Source organism: Atractosteus spatula, chromosome 1 (assembly GCF_055471065.1).
Source record: "Atractosteus spatula isolate fAtrSpa1 chromosome 1, fAtrSpa1.hap1, whole genome shotgun sequence".
NCBI classification, from domain to species: domain Eukaryota; kingdom Metazoa; phylum Chordata; class Actinopteri; order Semionotiformes; family Lepisosteidae; genus Atractosteus; species Atractosteus spatula.
Window position 1 is genome coordinate 27,470,290 of NC_142706.1, and position 22,156 is coordinate 27,492,445.

Here is a 22,156-nt window from a genome sequence, read left to right on the forward strand (position 1 = left end):
ACACTACCTTCACCATGTTTCACAGATAAGGTGGTATGCTTTGGATCATGAGCAGTTCCTTTTTTGTCTCCATACTTTTCTCTTTCCATCACTCTGGTACAGGTTAATCTTCGTCCATCAGGCTTTGTCTCAGAACTCTAGAGGCTTTTTTTATGTACTTTTTAGCAAACTGTAACCTGGCCTTTCTTACCAGTGGTTTGCATTTTGTGGTGAACACTCTGAGATTATGCTGGTGTATTCTTCTCTTTATGGTAGTCTTTGACATACCTGTGCCTACATCCTGGAGAGTGTCCCTGATGTGTTCAACAGTCAAAAAAGGGATGTTTCTTCACAATTGAAAGTATTCTTTGTTCATCCACTACTGCAGTCTTCCATTGTCTACCAGGTCGTTTGCTATTGCTAAGCTCACCAGTGCGTTCTCGCTTCTTAACAATGTACCAAACAGTTGATTTCAACACACCTAATGTTTTGGTTATGTCTCTGATTTATTCTGAGTTTTCAGCCTCATGATGGCCCACTATAATGGCATTAACACTTTTTTGGTCCTCGTGTTGAGAGACAACAGCAAAAGACTCCAGATGCAAATGCCACATCTAGAATCAACTCTAGACCTTTTGTTAGCTCTCTTGTGCATGAACTAATGATGCAACACAGAGCTGGCCAAGAAACAACTGAGCAGCCAATTGTCCAATTACTTTTGGTCCCCTAAAATGGGAGGACTATGTAGAAAAAGGACTGTGATACCCTCGAATTAAAGCTGACATTCTGCACTTTAACCTCATAGTCACTGATTCATTTCAAATCCAATGTGCTGGAGTACAGAGCCAAAACAACAAAATTTGTGTCACTGTCCAAATATTTATGGACTGCACTGTATGTTAGCTAACTGGGTCTCAAGCCCAGGTATCTTGGACTCAAGATGCTCACCCTGCTGACAGTATTCACAGTTCAACTCTAGATACCTATTTTGTGCAGAAAACCAATCACCATGCAAACCACACTGCAATGGCTTCATATTGGTAATGCATTTGTTTATAAAAGCCTTAAATTCTTAAGTTAGATTACTAAATATCTTTATCAACCTACTCCAAGGCAAAGAAAGGGAATTATGTATGTAATGTATTAAGTATTTTACTACTTAAACAGTTTTATATGCTAAAATCACAGACAATGAGAGAAATATTTAAATATATTCATTTACATCTTCATGTCAATTCACTAGTCTAAGTATGCAACTCATTTTGCTGTTATGTATACCAGATGGTAGTAACAAGTATATATCGGTATTATACAAAAGTTCTAAAGCAGATAATCTGAATGGCCTCCTTGTGTTTACAATTTTCCTTATATCCTAATGGGAAAAATTGAGTCTTTGGAGAAAGTCCCCATTACTTTTTTCACTTTTCCACAAAACATGTTTCACGCATATTTTTCAAAACCAGGTAACTGTGACACCCTTTTATAGGTGCTTTGATTAATTTATCTTTATTTGTATTTTTCCCTTCACAACATTTTGCATTTTTCATTTTAATTTCACTTCAACAAACCATTACCACAGCTTAATTACTTGCAATACTCTGTAGCATCTTTTCAGAGGTCTATAATATATACTCATCTAATTAATTTTAAGTTGACTCTAAATTGCAGAATGCAATTTGCCAATTTGGGGGCTGGTCTTTATCTTTATTCTGACCACACCAGAACCCTTACAGATCAGATCGAATTAAATAATGAACACTAATGTAGTTTCTTCCAAAGCTTTATTCTCCCACCTGTTTATGTTTCACTAGTGGCTTCCTCTCTGCAGACTTCTTTGCTGTATCTCCACACTTTCTCACAGTTAAAGGCACTCCATACTTGGCAGCAGGTTTGGTGATTTTTTGAGCTGGGGCTACACAAGCTGATGCCTGTCCCTGAGTAGGCCTCTTTACTATGGGTAAAATAAAATAAAAATATTCATTAAAACTGAAGTAAAACTTCAGCTTAAAAGACCGGTTGAAGATTACTGCAACAAAAAAACACATCTAAAGTCAGCAGAAAAAGGCAGACCATTCGATTTGATTGAAACAGTAAATGTGTCAAATCAGAATGTTTTATGTACAGGTCATTATTATTATGTGCTTTTATAACAAAAAAATAGAATTCAAAAGCAAAAGACTGTATCCCAGCTGGTTAAAAAAATCAATTAGGTAAAACAAAAGGCTTTCTAAAATTATTAAAAAACAGGATGCAGTTAAAGGAAAAAGTCAAGACAGAAACTAAAAGGAATATTACATAGAAGCTAAAATTGTTAGTTCTGCAGCAGCAAAAAACACTAATTATGAAGTAAATTATAGCTGAAACAAAAATGGAAAACTTCTAGACAGTGAAACAGAAGTGACATACTAAATTAATATGTACTGATGTACTAAATTAATATTTCACTCAGATGTTCACTAAGGCAAACCTCAATAACATGCCGCATGCAGTGAAATGATAAAGGTCTGTAGCTGAACAAAGTAATACTAGACCACTAAGTGTGACTTATATGTAAGGAAATTAAATCTAGGAAATGGTCAACATGGATATGGAAAAGATAGGTCTTGCTTAACGAATTTGTTATAGTCCTTTGAATAAGAAACAGTAGTAATACATACATATAGGTCCTGTTTATATATATCCTGTGATTATCATGTCATAGAAAAATATTGCTGAAATTGTAGTCTTTCTTATGCTCATTACCAATACTGAAGGTACATTTCCTCACGTACATTTCTATGCTGCACTCGAGGAAATGTATTACTTCCAGCAGGCTTCCCATGTCCAAACTCTTATTTTTGTGAACTACAGATGCAGCCATTCAAAATGCGCGGACATTAACGAGTACAACCCCCCTCTCTGCGGGAGTGCTGGCTGTGACGAATTAAACCGGTTTCACAGGTATTTTCAAAGTAGGAAGTACAGTACTTACTAGTTAAAAAGCTAGGCTCTTCAATGAAATCGCTTTAACATGCTAATGCGTTGGTGTAACAGTCCGGGCGTGGCAAGCTTCCAATGTCAACTCGACTCGATTGGAAGAAAATGAACGTATTTTAGTCCTAAATGAATTAATAGCAAACATGGTTTACATAAAAGACATTTTTCCAAGAAAGTTTATAATAATACGATCTATAGTTGAAATCTGAGCCTAAATATAAAGGACAAGCATTTTCAGAGAGCAATCACGCTGTGTTTATGTAGAAAAAGCGATTAGGTTTATGAGCAATCTAATTACCTATTCGCTTAAAACGCTATATAAAATAAAGTTTATTTAAAGATGAATGATAAGTGTCGCAGTTTAAATAATTTTCGTAGTAGGGCTTGGACAGATTCCAAGTGCATTTTTGCAATTTACGTTGCATTGTCCAATGTGCTGCTGTAATACAGTTTAGAATACAGTAAGTCTAAACTGTATCAGCTTTATTTATGGGTTGCAATTTAGAAAAAGTCAAAAACCGCACTCAAAATGCAATTTAGAGCTTTCTGGCAAGAGGAGACACCCAAATTAATAATGTAACATGCCACTGTTTGTGCATGAACAAAGTTATACTGCAATTTTCCTTAGATACGCGATTAAAAAAAATAAATTTTTTGAATCCCCGGCGGAACACATCCCATAAGAATCAGCGCTTTTATACAGTATATCGCCTTTAAACACATATATTTAAACACGCGTTTAAGATTTAAATCAAAACGCGATTCAAATCAATATAAATGTTTATTTTGTAACGCATAGGTGACTATTCATTGTTATTAAAAAGACTTAAATCCGATCATGTTGTGATATTTAGAAATATAAATTTGTTTGGTGCGAGTGAGGTTTTATTTAATCTCTGACCAAGGGAAACGTTTCATTTTTTCAAAGAAATGTTTGTTAAAAAATAAAGTCATAGTTCCATGGGATTCGATCACAGACCGTGTGACATGGGAGTCAGGAGACTAACACACAGCGCCACCGGCGCAGTCACATGCAGAATGCTGAAAAAGCACTACAGAAACATTACCGACAGACAATGTACAGCGTGTACTATTCTTGTGTTGCGGTACATGAATATAATTATATCGTTATTAATTTCGTTAGATACGCGATTTCATATTATATTCCCTTTTAATCAAATTCTAAAAGTATGCTTGTTGACTCCAGTATCTCTTTAGTTAAAGACTTCGATGCTTAAAATGTTTAGGGAGAAATGGAATACTGGTGTGTATTTTTTCTTTAAAGTACCAAGACCAGCCATATACTGTATGTTTATGTTCCAAAATTAATATTGTTTATGGCCTTGACACGCGTTACAGTATGCTCCTATTCTTTTTATGCTCAGCTACTAAGATTTCCCTTCAGTGGTAAAATTCAATATCTACCGCGGTACCGAGCATCATCTTGCGTCACAATGCGCGACGCCACCTGCGGTACGTGTCTGTAACGCACACTTTGAATGGCTGCATCTGTATGGGGCAAATTAAACACTAGGCAGTCTGAAAAATATAATAACATTAATTTCTCCTCAGCTGGAGACAGTTAATGGAGATTTACTCACATCATTAAAAAATGCAATGGATTTACTTCAGTTAAAAATATATAGGTACTTTAGAACCATTTGAGGAAAGTATTGTCAAATTAAAAAAAGTTTAATATGGAGATTATATGTTTAAGATAAAAGGGCACATTTCAACAGTATATCCCTGTGTTCTGTACCCCTTCATTTGTTTACCTGCTGCTACTTGAGCCTCACTGACTTTAGGCTGTTTATGGAGAACTGGATAGCTGAATTCCTGAGCAATAAGCTACAAAAAGAAGGAAGAAAGTTTTAAGATTTTCAGTTGACTTGTAAAATGCTGATCCATTTCATATAACATGGACTTGCTCCAAATGTATAAATATGATCAAACGCTATATAAATATATACACAAGAGTTTGGATTAAAGGTAAAAGATCTTAAAGCTGCGGATGAATCTGAAAATTGCACTGAGAATTATACTAGGAAAATCAGTTTACCAATTATGGAAGATGTGATACTGCACATCAAACTATTACGAGATCAAGCATAGAACTGCATATTTTTCAAAAGCAGAAACAGTATGATTAAATAAAGTGATTACAGTGGCACACACTGAATTGCATATAATACCAGTATGATCAGAAAAGTGAATAAGTAGCAATAGAAAGTCTGGCACAAGTATAAAATCTATACAAAAGCAAAAAAAGAAGTAGACTGTCAATAAAAACCTATTAATTAGTAAAGACCTGCAAATGCAGACTGTGCAGTTAGCATTAAAAGCACTGTACTGGATATAGAATTCTAGGTTGCAGTTAATTTTGCCAGGAAATCTGCTCCACGAGTTACTGCTATCATGCAGTGAATTTTCAAAACTAAGACTATGAACTCCTATCTTGTAATATCCAGATGGCACAGTCGTAATGGAATTAACACTTTCATATATACAGAGCATTACAAAAGCATTACATCATTTTGCAATAATTGCTTATCATTACATATTAAATTGCAGAGAAAAGATAAGGATTACTATAATAATTCACTGTAAATATTTCAGAAAAGTTTAGTCATTAACAGACTGCTCTCTGTATTAATGTCTATTTGTTATAAGATAATTAACAATGAACAAAGTCTTGTTCTAAGATAAAATGAAACAAAAAGGTTGGTTTCTAGCAGATACAGAGATTACAGGTAACTAAGCTATACAATATGAATTAAGCACACAGCTATGTATCAAAACAGAAGGAAGAAAAGAAAAAAATCTACCCTTTACAGTATCACAAACATTTTAAAGTATACACATCAGACATTACATAGCTTGTTTAAAAATATCATTTGATAATTAGAAATAGGATCACATGTATGGCAACATGACTAGGAGACAGAACTCGTAACTGTTAGAAATTGAACAATAATAATAATAAATTTTATTTTATATAGCGCCTTTAAAGGTGGCTTCTCAAAGCGCTTTACAGAATGACAACAACGAGTAAAAAGAATACACAAGATAAAACACAATTACAATATATAGAGGAGACCGTGGATGGTGGTACTAAGAAAAGCAGAAGGATGAAGAATAGAACCAGTTAAGTAAAGGCTTTTCTAAAGAAGAGGGTTTTGAGTCTGGATTTGAAGGAGTTTAGAGAAGGTGACTCCCCGATATCCTTGGGGAGAGTGTTCCAGAGCTTGGGGGCATAACAGGAGAAGGCCCTGTCACCCATATAATGTAGACGGGCTTGGGGGACAGTAAGGAGAGCAGAATTTGAAGAGCGGATGTTGCGAGGTGGGGAGTAGGGCAATAATAGTTCAGACGTGTACCGAGGTGCCAAGCCATGTAGAGCCTTATAGGTGAGCTAAGGATTTTAAAGTCTACATGGAATTTGACCGGAAGCCAGTGCAAGGACTCCAGGATAGGAGTAATGTGATCATTTGCACTAAACCTGGTCAGGATTCTGGCTGTTGAGTTTTGGACATACTGCAGTTTGTTCAAAGTAGATTTAGATACCCCAGCGAGTAGAGCATTACAGTAGTCAATTCGAGAGAACACAAATGTGTTGATCAGCTTTTCAGCCACAGTTAGTGATAGCATAGGGCGTAGTCTAGCGATATTTCTGAGGTGAAAAAAAGATGTTTTGACAGTATGCTGCACATGTGGGTCGAATGTTAAGCCAGAATCGAATATAACCCAAAGGCTTTTCAATTTAGATTGAAGCTCAAGTACAGAACCATCTACAGATAGGGTTACAGGACTGGTTTTACGAAGTTGATGGGGGGTGCCAATAAGCATGACTTCAGTATTGTCGCAGTTAAGATGAAGGAAGTTTTGAGTCATCCAAATATTTATGTCAGGATGCAATTAGATAGAATAGACACAGCCACATCGGTGTCAGGTTTGGTATGGATGTATATTTGAGTATCGTCAGCGTAGAAATGAAAGCTGAGGCCATGTGAACTTAAAGTTAACCAAGTGGAAACATGTAAATGCTGAAGAGCAGGGGGCCCAGTATTGAGCTCTGAGGAACACCAGACTTAACAAGACCAATTTCAGACCTGTACCCATTAAGAGAGACAAAGTGACAGTAATCAGAGAGGTAAGATTTGAACCACTTGAGAGCAGCGTCAGAAACTCCAAACATAGTCTCAAGAAGAGAAAGTAGGATGTTATGGTCAACAGTGTCAAAAGCAGCACTGAGATCAAGAAGGATGAGTATAGAAAGAGAACCAGAATCAGAAGCTATTAGAAGATCGTTAGTGACTTTGATCAGGGCAGTTTCTGTGCTGTGAAGTTGACGGAAGCCAGATTGGAGGGGTTCAAAAAGGTTGTCATGAGGTGGTTATGTAACTGAAGTGTGACAGCTCTAGAATTTTTGCAAGAAAGGGTAAGTTGGAGATGGGGCGAAAATTGTTAAGACTGTCGAGAGCCATGTTAGGCTCTTTTGGCACGGGGGTAATGGCAGCAGTTTTGAGGACCGTTGGTACAATGCCATACATGCCGTACAATAACAGCACTAACAGATACAAGCAGAGCATATGGTTCATTTAGATTTTCAGTGATAAAAGTTTCTCATTAATCAATTAATAAAGATAATTAATTCTCAAACTGTAGGCAGTAGGCATTAAAAAATTTCCATTTTATCCAATAACTACAGTGGCTATCAAAAGTATTTACTCCCCCTTGGACTTTTTCACATTTAACTGTTACGATATAGAATCATAATGTTGTAATTTGGGACTTTTGCCATTGATCGACACAAAACTAATTTTGTAAATTAAATTTCAGATAAGTTCAGGATAAACATAACTATCTCTAGTAGGTCTCACTGTTGATAAGTACAGCTCCCAACAGAAACTACACCATAAAGACGAAGGAACTGTCAAAGTAAATCTGGGATAGGGTTACTGAAAAACACCAAGGATATAAGAACATTTCCAAGGCATTACAAATCCCCAAAGCACAGTAAAATCCATTATAAAGAAATGTAGAAGATATAGGACAACTGTGAAAAATGATGAACAAAAATTAATTTCCAAACTAGAATTGTAATGGAGGCCACCAAAAGGCCTGTGACAACTCTAAAGGAATTACAAGCTTTCATGGCTAAGATGGCAGAAACTGTGAAATCCAATCTCGACTGTACTTTGCAAGAAGGCATGTGGAAAACTCAGACTAAGTGGAAGAAAATTCTATGGTTTGATGAGATCAAAATTGACCTGTTTGGCCTCAACAACAAGCATTACGTTTGGCGCAAGTGTGACAGTGAACATCAACCTAGGAACACTACCCCTAGTGGTGGTGGCGGTATCATGGTATGGTGCTGCTTCACTGCTTTCGGGCCTGAAAAACTTGTGAAGATAGAAGTTAAAATGGATGCAGCAACGTTCAGAGAAATCTTGGAGATAAACTTGCTGCAGTCAGCAATAGACATGGGACTTGGGAAAAGATTCATCTTCCAGTAGAATAATGACAAAAAACATACAGCCATGCTGGAGTGGTTTAAAAAGAAAAAATGTTCTAGAGAAGTCTAGGCAAAGCCTAAACCTCAATCCAATCCTGTGACAGGAGTTGAAAATTGCTGTTTACCAACTTTTCCAATTCAACCTGAGAGAGTTTCAGACATTCTGCAAGCAAGAATGGGAAATATTGCAGTGTTCAAATGTGCAAAGCTAGTAGAAACTTCTCCAAGAAGACTCACTTTCTCCCAACTGTGCCTCTAACAAATATGGACTAAGGGGTGAATATGTATGCAACCAGTTATTTGCCTTTTTATATTTATTAAAGGAGGATCTGTAGAATTGTTTTCACTATGACATTATAGAAAGCTTTCTGTCAATCAAAGGCAAAAAGTCCCAGTTAAATACAGTTCAATGATTCCATTTTGGAACACAATAATATATAACGTCCAAGGGGCGTGAATTATTTTAATAGCCACTGTAGTTACTGTACAAAGCACAAGTAAGTTCTCATTTAAAATACTGTAATTATTTTGGCCACCAAGATACAGAAATTTTGGAATCAGCACAAACAGCCAAATAAATCCATGGGCTTCTATGATTATTTGAAACCTTATTGCTTAATAATAATAAGCAATAAGGTTGGAACACCTTATGCTTAAAGGACACTTCCATTTTCACTAGCCTAAATATTTTTAAAACTTAGTGTACTACGAAGTAAATAAAAATATTCAGTACAGCATCACTTTCTCAAGTGTCTGTAAAAATGGGAATATGCTCATTTCACCGTTTTACAGCTCTCCCTATTGACACTACTAAGCTGACATCCCATGTGTACTAGAAAACCAAAATATTAAAATCAGGAACTAAAAACAATAATTGTTTTTAAAACGCATGAGCTTATTTTTCACTATTTTATTTCCAATGAACTGACAAGAGAATACTGAATACCTTTTTTGTAAAAAAACAAATTTTCATGAAAACTTCATTCACCTGTGGCGTGAGAAACTTTTGTATTCGCCTGGATATAAAAGGCTTCTCCAATATGGAGTTTACAGAAGGTCTATCCTTAGGATTTCTCTTGAAGAGATGTGACATCAGATTGCGTAAATCATAAGAGTAATGCACAGAGACAGGAGGGTAGGACCCACGGATTATCTTAAGCACCAGATTCTTCATGTTTCCAGCTTCGAACTGAAAAATAAGAAGATGAATAAAGTATACTATTGTTTTTTGTTCTGCTTTTTCTTTATTGTCAAGGATCATATCAATTTGTTTACATTGTTAAATAGAATCATTGGGGTGGGGTTCTCTAATGTGGTATTATTACTTAATTTTACACATCTTGGAGATCGTTTATAACTGTAATGAAAAACTAAGAAATGTATCAGAAAAGACTGTTACAGTAACACTTCATTAATGTCATAGTTGAATATTTGATTTAAAGTCCATAAACATCAGTTTCATTTAGCAAAAGTTATCAAAACCAAGAGAACTGCACTACCTTATCACTTCTTCAGTAATGGAAAGTCCTGCATTTTTTACTAATTTGCAAATGACTTTTCTACATAACCATCTAATTTTGTACATTTGTTTTAAAGAAACACTAGATTTCTCTAATGTCATCATGCAATGACATAGGAGGGGACTTGGCTATATATGTGAATTTGGCTATTTGAAACGGTTCTCTGCATATAATCCATCTAACTGACTAAATAAACCCTTGAATTACTTCCGCATTCAAATGGATAAGCAGGAATAATGTCCTGTAATCAAAAAAGGTACTGCAAAGTGTAGAACAAGCACAGTTATGTAGACAGCATTGAAAAATACACGTGAATACTTACTGCATGCTTAAGGGTGCACATTTCATATAGCACACACCCCAAGGCCCAAATATCACTAAAATTTAAAATACAGAATTAGGGGTGCTTTACAAAGGATCACTGAATTAGATGGAAAGAAATACATGTGTATTCCATTAAATGTTTATGAATTTGGCATCTTGTTATGCCAAAGGGCTTTTCAAAAACTTTAGTTGGAATAATTTAACATTTCAAGAACATTAAACATTTCAAGATAAATTCATCTCACCATTTAACAACAGCAATAACAACAAAAAGAAAAAGTAAGATGCAAGACAGATCTTATTACCATTTTTATGATACTTCCAGATCCTAGCTACTCTAAAATCATATTTAAAATATAAAACATAATACAATCTCAGGCTTGGAAACATTATAAACACCATAATTCTTTACAGAATATCAAACAGGCAGTAATTTCAAGCCTTGGGGAACTCAAGGTAGGATACATTAATTCTGTCAAATCACACACAAAAGACTCAGAATGAATGGGAGTAAAATTAATTTTTTTAAAAAGTCATCTTCTGCCCCACAACGAAGCATACTAGTTCAATCATACTGCCTCTGATGGAGGGCATCACAATGGCGTGACTCAAGATTACTTGATCCTCAATTTTTAAAGATGTATTATTATTGTTCAGCTGCAGGCAAAAATAGCATTGCCTTAAATTTTTTTCCCCGTGGACCAACAACACGGGCTCCTATGTCAGCAGAAAAGTAAAATATATACCATTTGTAAAGTTCTAGGACAAATGACTTGACTGGCCACATTTTGTCATTTGAAAATTCCATAATATCTCCAATTGATTTCTTATTGATATTTTAATTGGCAATATCCATCAACAATAATCAGAACCATAGCCCATATACTTCTTTTGTAAATAAAACTACAGAATATGCTACCTTTTGTTATTGTAAGGCTTGTTTTCACAAATTTCAGGTGACAAGTAGTATGGAGTTCCTATGCATGTTCTAGCCAATTCAACAGTGCTGAAAGAAACAAAAAGCAGATTAAAAAATTTAGGACGGGAGTTAAATCAAACACAGGAAAAAATTATATTCACTTTGAAACAAAACTGAACCATTACCGAATGCTAAACACAAGGAACTCGGGATTATTAAAAACTGCTGAAGGCAGTTGACATCTCTAATTAAGTTGATTTTTCATTAAGTGTTCCTACTCTTCCTCAGCAGTCCTTATTTATATAGTACCAACTGCCCAATTTAAAAACATGAGCTAACATTGTTAGCATTGAGTATTGCAGAATAACTGCTTGACATAATACACAAGGTTTCTTCACAGAAAAAATGTGGGATTTCTAAAACTGAATTTATACAAAATTTAAAACATTATTGATTTAAAACAATACCTATTGAGGACCCTTGCAATTCCAAAATCACCCAGCTGTATTGTCCCATCTTTGGTCAAAAAGATATTCTAAAGAAGATACAAAATAAAAGAAATAAATTAAACTCCACTGACATTAGAGACACAAAAAAGAGATGATACAACATGTAGCAAGTACAGTGCATTGCAGAAGTGTTCAGATCCTTCTAACAATCAGAACCGTATGCTGACTGAGTTTCCACAGAAAAACAAGAATATGCAGGTTAAGTAGGAAAACATTCTTACAAATGCTTTTGAGATAGGATGGATAAATAGAACTCAAGTGACCTCAGAACAAGGCAACAACATTACAGAAACTGAACTCTCCCCCCTCCCTTTGAGAGAGTCTTTACACAGTCTTTTCAGTATACAGTAAAATGAAAGACACAATACTACTCCAAATTAAGCACAAACTTCTGAGAGCCAAGGACTTTGTTTTCATGGCTCATACAATGCTGTAAACCAAAGCTTTGGTGTCGGAGTACAAGTTGGAAGTCCAAATAGAGTGACAACAGTATAAAAAGTATTCACCCCCTTGAACTTGTTCACATCTAACTTTTACAATATAGAATCACACTATTTATATGGGATTTTTTGCCATTGGTCTACACAAAACACTCTATAATGTCAAAGTGAAAACAAAATTCTACAAATTCTCCTAAATTAATTATAGAATTATAGAACAGATAATAAGTGATTGCATAGAGTAGATCACAGTAAAATGGGTGAATACATAAACAGGTTCTGTTAAAACCAAATGTCTTTAGAAGTCACTTAATTTGTTGAATGGAGTCCACCTGTGTGCAATCAATGTGTTTCAGATATGTTAAGTAAAAACATAACTATCTCTGGGAGGTCTCACAGCTGATTAGTACAGCTCCCAACAGAAACTACATCATGAAGACAAAGGAACTTCTAAAGTAATCTAAGATGGGGCTACTGAAAAATCTGTGGAAGGATATAAGAAAAATTCCAAGGCATTACAAATCCCCAAAGCACAGTAAGGTCAATTATAAAGAAAGGAAGAAAATATGACATAACTGTGAAGAACAGGTTGCCCTCGAAAACAATTTCCAGACAAGAAGAGCACTTGTCAGGGAGGCCACCAAAAGGCCTATGACAACTCGAAAGAAATTAGTCTTCCATGGCTGAGATGGAAGAAACTATGCATATGACAATTGCCCGGGTGCTTCACAAATTTGGGCTTCATTGAAGAGTGACAAAAAACTTACGTCAAATCTGGACTACAGTTTTCCAGAAGGCATGTGGGACACTCTCAGACCAAATGGAAGAGAATACTATGGTCTGATCAGACCAAAATAGACATTTTTGGACTTGACAACCTAAATTAAGGTGTGCCATAGAAAATGGCTTGAATGCTTATGAATTCATAACTTTTCCATTTTTTCTTTCTTACTGATGATCTATTTACTTTCTGTATTTTTTATTTGAATATGAGCATGTAACAACTTTACTGTTACTTTAATCTGTCATGACTGCAAGTTTTAAAGCAACAAAATACGAAAACTGGGTAAGTCTGAATGCTTCTACAAGGCACTGTAATTGAAATTGCCATACTACGGTCCACCAACTAGAAGATTATAACAATCTTTGGAAGACTTCACTATACTTCAAATAATGTTTTCAATATGTTTAAGTATCTTTTAGTGGAAAAAGAAACACCCCTCAATGTTTTACATTTTGCTTACCTGTGATTTTATGTCCCTGTGAAGAATTTTTCTGTCATGCACATGTTTCAGGGCAAGGCAGATTTGTACAAACCAATCCATGATCTATGACACAACAAATTCAAGTGACTTTTCCATTAAAAGCCATTAAATCAATTGGTACCAGAAAAGGAATTCATAAAAAGCCTTTATATTATGGTTCTGACATTATTCTCAATCATTTTTTTCACACTCAAAATAGAAGGAGTATTTTTAACAGCTTAACATTTTTACATCAATACTTCAATTTTTTTTAAGACCGTAACCTTTATACTGAAATACTTTACCTGATCTTCAGAGAACAAAACACCTTTCTGAGTATTAATCCTCTTAAATAGATCCCCACCTTCACAATAGTCCATCACTATATACAAGCAGCCAGTTTCTGTACACAAAAAACACAGTATTATAAGCAATCTCATTATACTCAATTAATTTAACTGTGTATTCCTGACTTCAGTAACACATGCCTGTTTTCTTACTTTCTGAAACTTGTACATAAAAAATGATACACCTAAATACAATTTTTGAAGTATTTTATCACTTATTTATTGTTTCCCTTCTTCATACTATACAAACAAATGTAGATGTCTATGTTTTAAGGTTAAAATGTGATTATGTCTGATGGAGCCTGCTAATGGCTTTTACATGCTTAACTGTAATCATCACGCCTGCTTGATCACAGAGGCTTTCTCCCCCCCTGTACTGACCCCCAAATGGTGAATGTTTACCCAAATGGTAAATGTTTACACTTAACTCCTGATGCCAAAGGAAGGTGTCTTCCTTCCGTTACATCAAAGACAGGAGGGGGGAGAAACGTATATTTAAGTTCTGTAGGACTATATCCCCTTTGAACTGCGATCGGTACTATAACTATTGTGATACTTATTGTAGTTCCTTGTATGCATGCAATAAAGCTTGGCTGGACGAACGAACACTTCAGGCTCGAATTTCTTGGTTTCTACATGTCAAAACATTAATGTTGAAATAAAGGCATTTGATTTAAAAAAAAATCAGAGACTGGACAACTGTGAAAATGCACAGGGTTCTTCTTTTATGAACCAACCAGTGAACACGATATCTGCTTTTGAAAGCACATTCTCCACTTAGTTGCTAAGGATATTTAATCAAAGTTCCTCTTTGATCTATTCTTCATTTGGCCTTTTTTGTACAAATCACACTATACATAACCAACATTGTGAGCAGTATATGACTTAATCTTCCCACTGTGTTTAGGGACTTTAATGCCTTTTATCAAATCATTTCTGATTAGCTCAACTGTAATAAGATTAAATGTAGATCTGCACACTGGTGGATGAAACATACAGTTGTGAGAAAAGGTTTGTGAAACCTTAGAAATTATATGGATTTCTGCATGAATGGCTCCTAAAATGCAATCTGATCTTCATTTAAGTCATAATAATACAGTCTTATTTAACAAACAACACACGTAATATTTTACATTGCCATATCATTATTAAACAAATGGTTTAAACAATCAAGGTCATTGATGGAAAAAGTATGTGAACCCTTATATTTAGTAACTAATGGAAACTCCTTTATTGGCAGTAACCTCAACCAAACGCTTTCTGTATCTGCTGATCAGACCTGCGCAGCGGTTAGGAGGTTTTTTTTGCCCATTCCTCTATACAAAACTGTTTCAATCGTGTATATTTTTGGGATCTCTTGCTTGCATGGCCTGCTTCAGATCACGCCACAACATTTCAATGTGATTGAGGTTAGGACTCTGACTTGGCCATTCTAAAATACAGCATTTCTTCTGTTTGAGCCACATTGTCATGTTGCATGACCCAACTTCTTTTGAGTTTTAGATCACAGACTGACGCCCTGATATTCTGCTGTAGATTAATGATACAACTTGGAATTCATTGGTTCCTCAATGATTGCAACCCATCCAGGCCCTGAGGCAGCAAAGCAGCCCCACACCATTATACTCCCTCCACCTTGCTTCACAGTTGGGATGAGGTTTTGGTGTTGGTAAGCAGTGTTTCATTTTCTCCAGTGCTGTGGAACATCCAGGTGGTCTTTAGCAAACTTCAGACAGGGAGCAATGTTTTTTTGGAGAGCAGTGGTTTCCTCCATGCTAACCTCCCATGAACATCACTCTTGTTCCGTGTTTTTCTTATGGTAGACTCACGAACACGGACATTCATCTGCATCACTGTCACTCTAGGGTTCCATGTCACCTGTTTGAGGATTGCACGGGGTGCCCTTGCACTGATCTTTGTAGGACACCCACTCCTAGGGAGAGTAGCAATGGTGCTGAATTTCTTCCATTTGTAAACTATCTGCCTGACTGTAGACTGATGGAGGCCCAAGTCTTAAGAAATCTTTCTGTAAACCTTTCCGGTCTTAAGAGCTTCAACAACTTTTCTTCTGAGGTCCTCTGAAAACTCTTTTGATCGGGCCATATTGCACCAACATAATTCTGTTGTGAACAGCAGGTAACCAAAATTGTGTGATTTTTTTTTTTTATACGACAGGGCAGGTCAAACCCACACCTGAACTGATTGGAAAACCTAACTCATTGATTGGAATACCTGAGTCCAGTTACCCTCTTTTCAAGATGTCATTATCCTAGAGGTTCACATTCTTTTTCCCCATCAATGACCTTGAGTGTTTAAACCATTTGTTCCATAAAGATATGACAATGTAAAATGTTGTGTGTTGTTTGATAAAAAAGTCTTTATTTTTTTATTATGACTAAGATGAAGATCAGATCACATTTTAGGAGCCATTCATGCAGAAATCCAGATAATTCCAAAGGGTTCACAAACTTTCTCACAACTGTACATGTCTCCATGGCCTCTTTTTGAGGTATCAACATGAGAAAAATATTCATGAAGCACTCTGAAATTATGTTACCTTCAAATGACTCCCTGTATTGGACAATATTGGGATGCTTCATATTTGCAAGAACAGCCACCTCTCTCCTCGATTCCTGCCTCTCCTTGTTAGACATCTTCAGAGCAAAAAAAACATGACATAAGGAAAGATAAAATGTATTGATGGCAATGTGTTTATGGACACAGCAAAAGTCAGTAAGGAACATCTAAATATAGGTATTCCAAGGAATCCAATGTATAACAAGTTAAGGATATTAATAAGCCCTAGGGAATTCAACCAAGGATTGAAACACAATCTCTATCCAAATGACAACCATTACTGTATTTAGTCTCCCCAAAGTTATGGGGCACAATAGAGCACATCTGAAATTTTTCACTAGTGAAAATGAACTAGTTCTAGTGAAAAATATTAAAGCACATGATTTATTGTATTTCAGATGTGCACCATATTTTCTGATGGCATTATGAATGTAACATGCAATCTGTTCTGTGACATTTGTTTACAGCATACTTGGCCACCTTGCTCAGAGCTTTAATAAATATTTACAAGCTGTGAGAATTGTTTTCTCCAGTTTTATTCCCCAAACACATCTGGAGTATGGACTACAGTAGGGCTACTCAATTTGTGGTCTTTCCAATCTACTCCAACACAGATATTATCTGTAATCTTTGATATGATCAGCTCATTACAATATCTGCTAATTATCCTGTTAATTTTCAATTAAGTTAAGGAGCTGCTTGTAGCAATATTACAGAATGAAGCAAATGATGCAATTTGGGCAGCCTGGGTTTAGTGTGTACGAAATAGATTCCTTTTCTTAGGGACACTTACAATAGTACACAAAATAGCTCGAATATGGAATAATAATTTTAATATTAAGCTTATGTTCCAGTTTTCCAAACAACTGATGCGACCAACAGCTAAACTGACTAAAAAAGAACAGTTATGGCCTACCTTTGAAATGTTGATCTCCTTGATAACATACTGCTTTCCATCTTCCTTGGACTTCACAAGAATAGCTTTCCCAAACGATCCTTCCCCAATTTTGCTCACCTTAGTGTATTTATCCATAGTGCATTAAAGGATGGCTCCACATGCTTGTGCTACATCAACAAAGCAGACATGATCTTTCATCAGCCAGACCTGCACTGCCACTGGTGCATTAATTTAAATGAAAAAACATGTCTAAATAAAAAATAGAGTTAATATGTAATGCCATTATGTCACTATATAGACCAATACTAACTGGAACTAAAACTACTGAAAGCTACACACATTGCACTGTGAGATTTCAATAATCCTGCCTTTAAATCAGGGCTTGAAATTTATTTTGAAAATGAGGGGGAATTCCCCCTTTGAAGGTGAATATGAAGCTCACAGGGGGGGATTTCAACATCTTGGTGGGGAATAATAGTAGACTAATGAAACAAGTATATCGAAATAATTAATACGCAACAATTAATAAGTTAATTGTAAATACAGTCCTACCTTGTTACCAATCTCCTCTCCACTGAAGGTACAAGAACATAACTTAGGATAAGGATGATAGTTTTTTTCTCTTCTTCATCAAGTAACCCACGTATCTGCTTTTCACGTTGTCAGAGGCAGGCTTTTGTGTATGACAATCAATTTGTCTCTTTTAAAGTTGTTACCTTCGAGGAAGCTGAAAAACTCTTGCTCTGAAGGACCAGGATGGAATAGTTCCTCTCCCAATTCCTCTTAAGTATACTGAACCATCGGTTGGACTGTGGAGAAGTCTGTCTTCCTTTTGAAAATGCTTTGAGAGAAGGACTACATGTCCAAGTACATCTTTCATCAAGTGACAGAGGGCTACAAAATTGAACTGTCTGACAGCAATTAGAAGACCGTTGGCTTTATCCTAAGTGCTGGAGGCAACCAAATGTTCTATCACATCTCTCAGAGCTTTTAGTGATCTGCATACAGCCGACACTGCACTTTGAATTGAGAACCACCTCACTGTATATGGTAAATGTCTGTGTAGGCTCCTCTGACTGTTTCTGCAACTCATGAAGCTTGTTGCTCCTTACAGCGGAGTTGCTGCAAAAAATTGCCCTCAAGTCTTGCTGGAACCTTTTTACTTGTTCCACACATCTGGCTGCATCACTAGCACCACTCACTAGCAAGCTGGTAAGCTGTGCAGTACAATCCGGTTCATACTGAATTTAATTCTTCTGAGTTTTAAAACTCCTTGGCGGCTTCATGTCATAATAGCAGCTCCACCTGTGCATTCTGCACCACGTTTGCTCCCATATAATTTTTTTTGCTTATTAGTTGCTTCATGTCAAAGGGTTTCTGCCCCTCTATCTGCAGTTTCAGAGTTTCTTAAAAACTTGTTTATAAAACCTTACATAGGTAATGAGCTGCTTACTGTTACTTATATCAGTGGACTCATCCAATATTAAAGAAAACACAGGACTTGTCAATACAGCAGCATCTAACTCTAAGAGTGTTCTTGCAATAGCTTGATGCATTTCTGACAAACCTTCATCATTCAGACAGCTTCCACAGTTTGATACATAAATCTTAAGATGCTTCAAAAAAGGATATTCCTATCTTTCATGAATCTCATGAGTTCAACAAATTGAATTAGCTAACTTTATGCTACAAAATGTCACTTTAAGTAGCCCTTTAACCTATTCCTCGCCACGCGATTGTGCAGCTCCGATTGCATTAACCACAGCATTGTTATCCGATTCTGCCTCGCACTTTCTTTTGAGTGCTGCATTATGAGCAACTGCATTTGAGTGTAATTAATGTACACGATTTTTTTTAACACCAACATATAAACCTCACACTACTGAATGTGCTGCAAACTGAACAGCTCGTTTCTCTGTTTTTCATTTCAAGCCATTGGTATATTTTCAACCAACTTGCCTGAAACTTATCTTTGAGCGCTTTCTCTTCACGTTTTCTTTTGTCAATCTCCTCATCACCATCACTGCATTTTTTCAGGCTCAGCGGCACTTTCTCTTGAGAGCTCGCCTTCTGCCAAAGCAGACTTTTGATTGAATTTACTTAGCTAGATTTTGAAGCTTTCACACTGAACTAACGATGAACGATTTCAAATTAAAATCAACCCGTTTTCTATCCCTATTTGTCCATTTATAACAAATGCGAGATGTACACAAATAGTGTAACGTTACCAAATCATACTGTAGTGCCATGCAACATACTGGAAAAACTCAATCTGACAGAGAATACATGTGGATTGATTTAGGCTAATTCTACCTGGGAGATAGCTTGTCAATAAATGCGTGCAGGAAATTCCCGCATTATAAACGCCAGATTTGTGGGAATAACTAAAGTTGTGCGGCATACCTGCAATCCCGCGCCAAATTTCAAGCCCTGCTTTAAATGAATTCACTTTAATGTTTATTCTCGAGTTTCCAAATATTTTTAGAAAAGATAAATGTATACCACAATAAAATGGATGCATTTTTAGAGTAAAATGAAAACACCACTCCAGAATGTTCTTATAGATTTGTTTTTAATTTTACTTTTGTTTTCAGAACTAGAATCCTGACAAATATGACTGTGGAACTTGTAATACTATCATGATTACATTTTAACATTATATTTTTATGCGAGGCTTTATCCAGTTCATAACCAATTCTGCTATGTTTTTGGTTCTTATTTCATCAGAGATGTTAATCCATCTTGAGATTATTGTACATCAATTTAGCAAAACACAAAGAGAAAGAAAGCACTTAATGAAAATAAACAGTATACAGGTAAATAAAAGAAGTACAACACATTGCAATTAAAGGTAAAAAGGGACCCTAAAAGTCAATGAAAGAGATAGAAAAGAATATTCCAATGGAGGCGAAAACACAATTAACAGCAGCAAAAGTAAAATGTAAGTGTCTCAGATATGAAAATGGGAGGCTTCTAGATGTTAAAAGGGAAAGAGTTGAAGTATTAAATGAAAATTTCACTAAGATGCTTACCAAGGAAGAAGTCAATACACAAGCCAATAAAAAGTTCTAGATTAAATAATATTAGCATAGAAGAAGCAGAGTTGTGACAGGCAAGAGAAGCATTTAAGATAAATTACCAAACGATGCAGGTATTATACCAATCACGGTTTAACAAATGATATCTCAAGTAGGTCTTATTATCTTAAACCAAATTCTAATTGGTACTACTACCCAGAGTGCTGCATGAAAGTCTGTGAACCATTAATGCAATTCAATAATGTAACATTTACTCTGAAACCCTTGTTTAATCAAAAGTAGCTTTTACTTTTTCTAAAAGAATGGGTTCACATCCACAAATTCTATTGTTTAGAGCAGTGGTTCTCAAAGGGTGGTCCGGGAGCGTGCACCAGGTGGACCATAGGCTGACCTAATCATCTTTCTTAAAGCAAGTCTAAGCTGTTTAAGTCAGAGGAAAGAATACTGCAGTGTCTGCTACGAAGGGGCTCCCCCTAGCAAATAGTGGGAGGAGGGAGCTGTGTGTTGGTTCTAGGCATCGGGGTTTCACCAGCCGCTATGGGGACTGTGTAAGTCAGTAATGGGGCAAGTACCAGTCTAGACATAGGCTTGGCTGGCTTGAGGGTCTGCCAAAAGGGCAAAGTTTCCATTCATTCTCCTTGGCTGTATCCTTCTGTTGCCTTTGTGTTTTAATGACGCTTGAGCTATGGCGGACCACCTCGCCTCTTCATTCTCCCCATCAGCACCTAGTGCTTCAGTGCTTTAGTTTTATGCATCAAGAATGAAATGATGTCACACAATGAAAACGAGACAGTCAGTCAGTTTTGGCAGCGACGTCATTACGGCCGTGCAGCAGTCTATCGTCATTAGTGATGCACAGGTCGGCTTTTTTTTTTTACCCGCACCCACCCAACCCGATTTAAAACGATAAAAGTATTGACCCGAAGCCAGTCTGAACCAACTCCATTAGAAACAGCATACCCAGATACCTTGTTTTAAACAGACTAAAGTAGCCTAGTCTGTTATTTTTGTAAAGTGTTTCACAATCGATGCAGATAATGTAACTTGTGCTTTTTTCTTCAATTGTGCTGACTAACTTGCCAAACTTCTGTCACCTGGCTCTTCTGTCCCTCTCTCTTTTTTATTTTTATCTCACTGTCCTGATCTGCTCTAACAAGGTTGCCATTATGTTTTTCTCTTTGCAATACACTGTTGTCTGTTTGCTTACGTTTTCTCCCGCTTTGCCTTGAGATACAACCAACAGGGCTTAAATATGGTAAAACGTCAGTTTTAAACCTTCAAATCACTTTAAGAGACAAATGATCGGTTTTCTGCAATATTTTGCTTGGTCATATACCAACCCGCACCCGCCCAACCCAATCTAAAATCTTTTTTTGAAACTGAGTCAGCCAGCGCATCACTATTTGTCATGATTGCGTGGTTACGCCTTTTACTTTTTGACATGCGAGTGTGGTTCAACCATTTCACTTATTATTGTTCGTACCGTTTTGCTCTTACTTTTGAACATCTTACTTTGAGTTTGAAAGTTCAGTGTAATTTAAAGAAGCAGTAAAAGCAAAAGGGTTATTATGGATCACTGGCTCAAATCTGGGACTCTGAAATGTAAATATAGCGATGATCGTGACAGCGCAAGTGCAAGTAAGAAGTGAAAATGCAAGTGAGGTCATTTGTGAACCATACCAGCAGTGCTGTAATTCTAATTCCAACAGATTGATAGATCTAATGTGCAACGAACCAGAAGGTGTGCTTGATGTGATGTCTTTGTCTGCTTCTGGACATGAGACTAAAGTTGTCCAGCTTGGATCCCAATCAGTAGGGCAGCCAGGAGAAAACTTTTGCAGAAAATCACTGTTTGCAAAAGTTTTTGTAG

The 22,156-nt window shown here is 36.2% G+C and overlaps 1 protein-coding gene across 7 annotated transcripts in view; it reads right to left on the minus strand.

The window, feature by feature from the left end:
• The window catches only part of nek1 (NIMA-related kinase 1), a 104,690-nt gene that overhangs the window by 78,325 nt on the left and 4,209 nt on the right, over positions 1-22,156 (minus strand). For 6 of the 7 annotated variants that reach the window (XM_088922549.1, XM_088922499.1, XM_088922335.1 and 3 more), the window contains exons 2-11: positions 17,267-17,415; positions 16,331-16,427; positions 13,732-13,829; positions 13,427-13,510; positions 11,701-11,768; positions 11,234-11,320; positions 10,313-10,367; positions 9,459-9,659; positions 4,731-4,803; positions 1,773-1,930 (exon numbers count right to left, since the gene is read on the minus strand). In XM_088922549.1, the coding sequence (XP_088778675.1) occupies positions 1,773-1,930; positions 4,731-4,803; positions 9,459-9,659; positions 10,313-10,367; positions 11,234-11,320; positions 11,701-11,768; positions 13,427-13,510; positions 13,732-13,829; positions 16,331-16,427; positions 17,267-17,383 (1,038 nt within the window). In that variant the 5' untranslated portion in view covers positions 17,384-17,415. Of the gene's footprint in view, positions 1-1,772; positions 1,931-4,730; positions 4,804-9,458; positions 9,660-10,312; positions 10,368-11,233; positions 11,321-11,700; positions 11,769-13,426; positions 13,511-13,731; positions 13,830-16,330; positions 16,428-17,266; positions 17,416-17,800; positions 17,868-22,156 lie in introns of those variants that run through there. The other variant, XM_088922261.1, reaches the window with a different exon arrangement.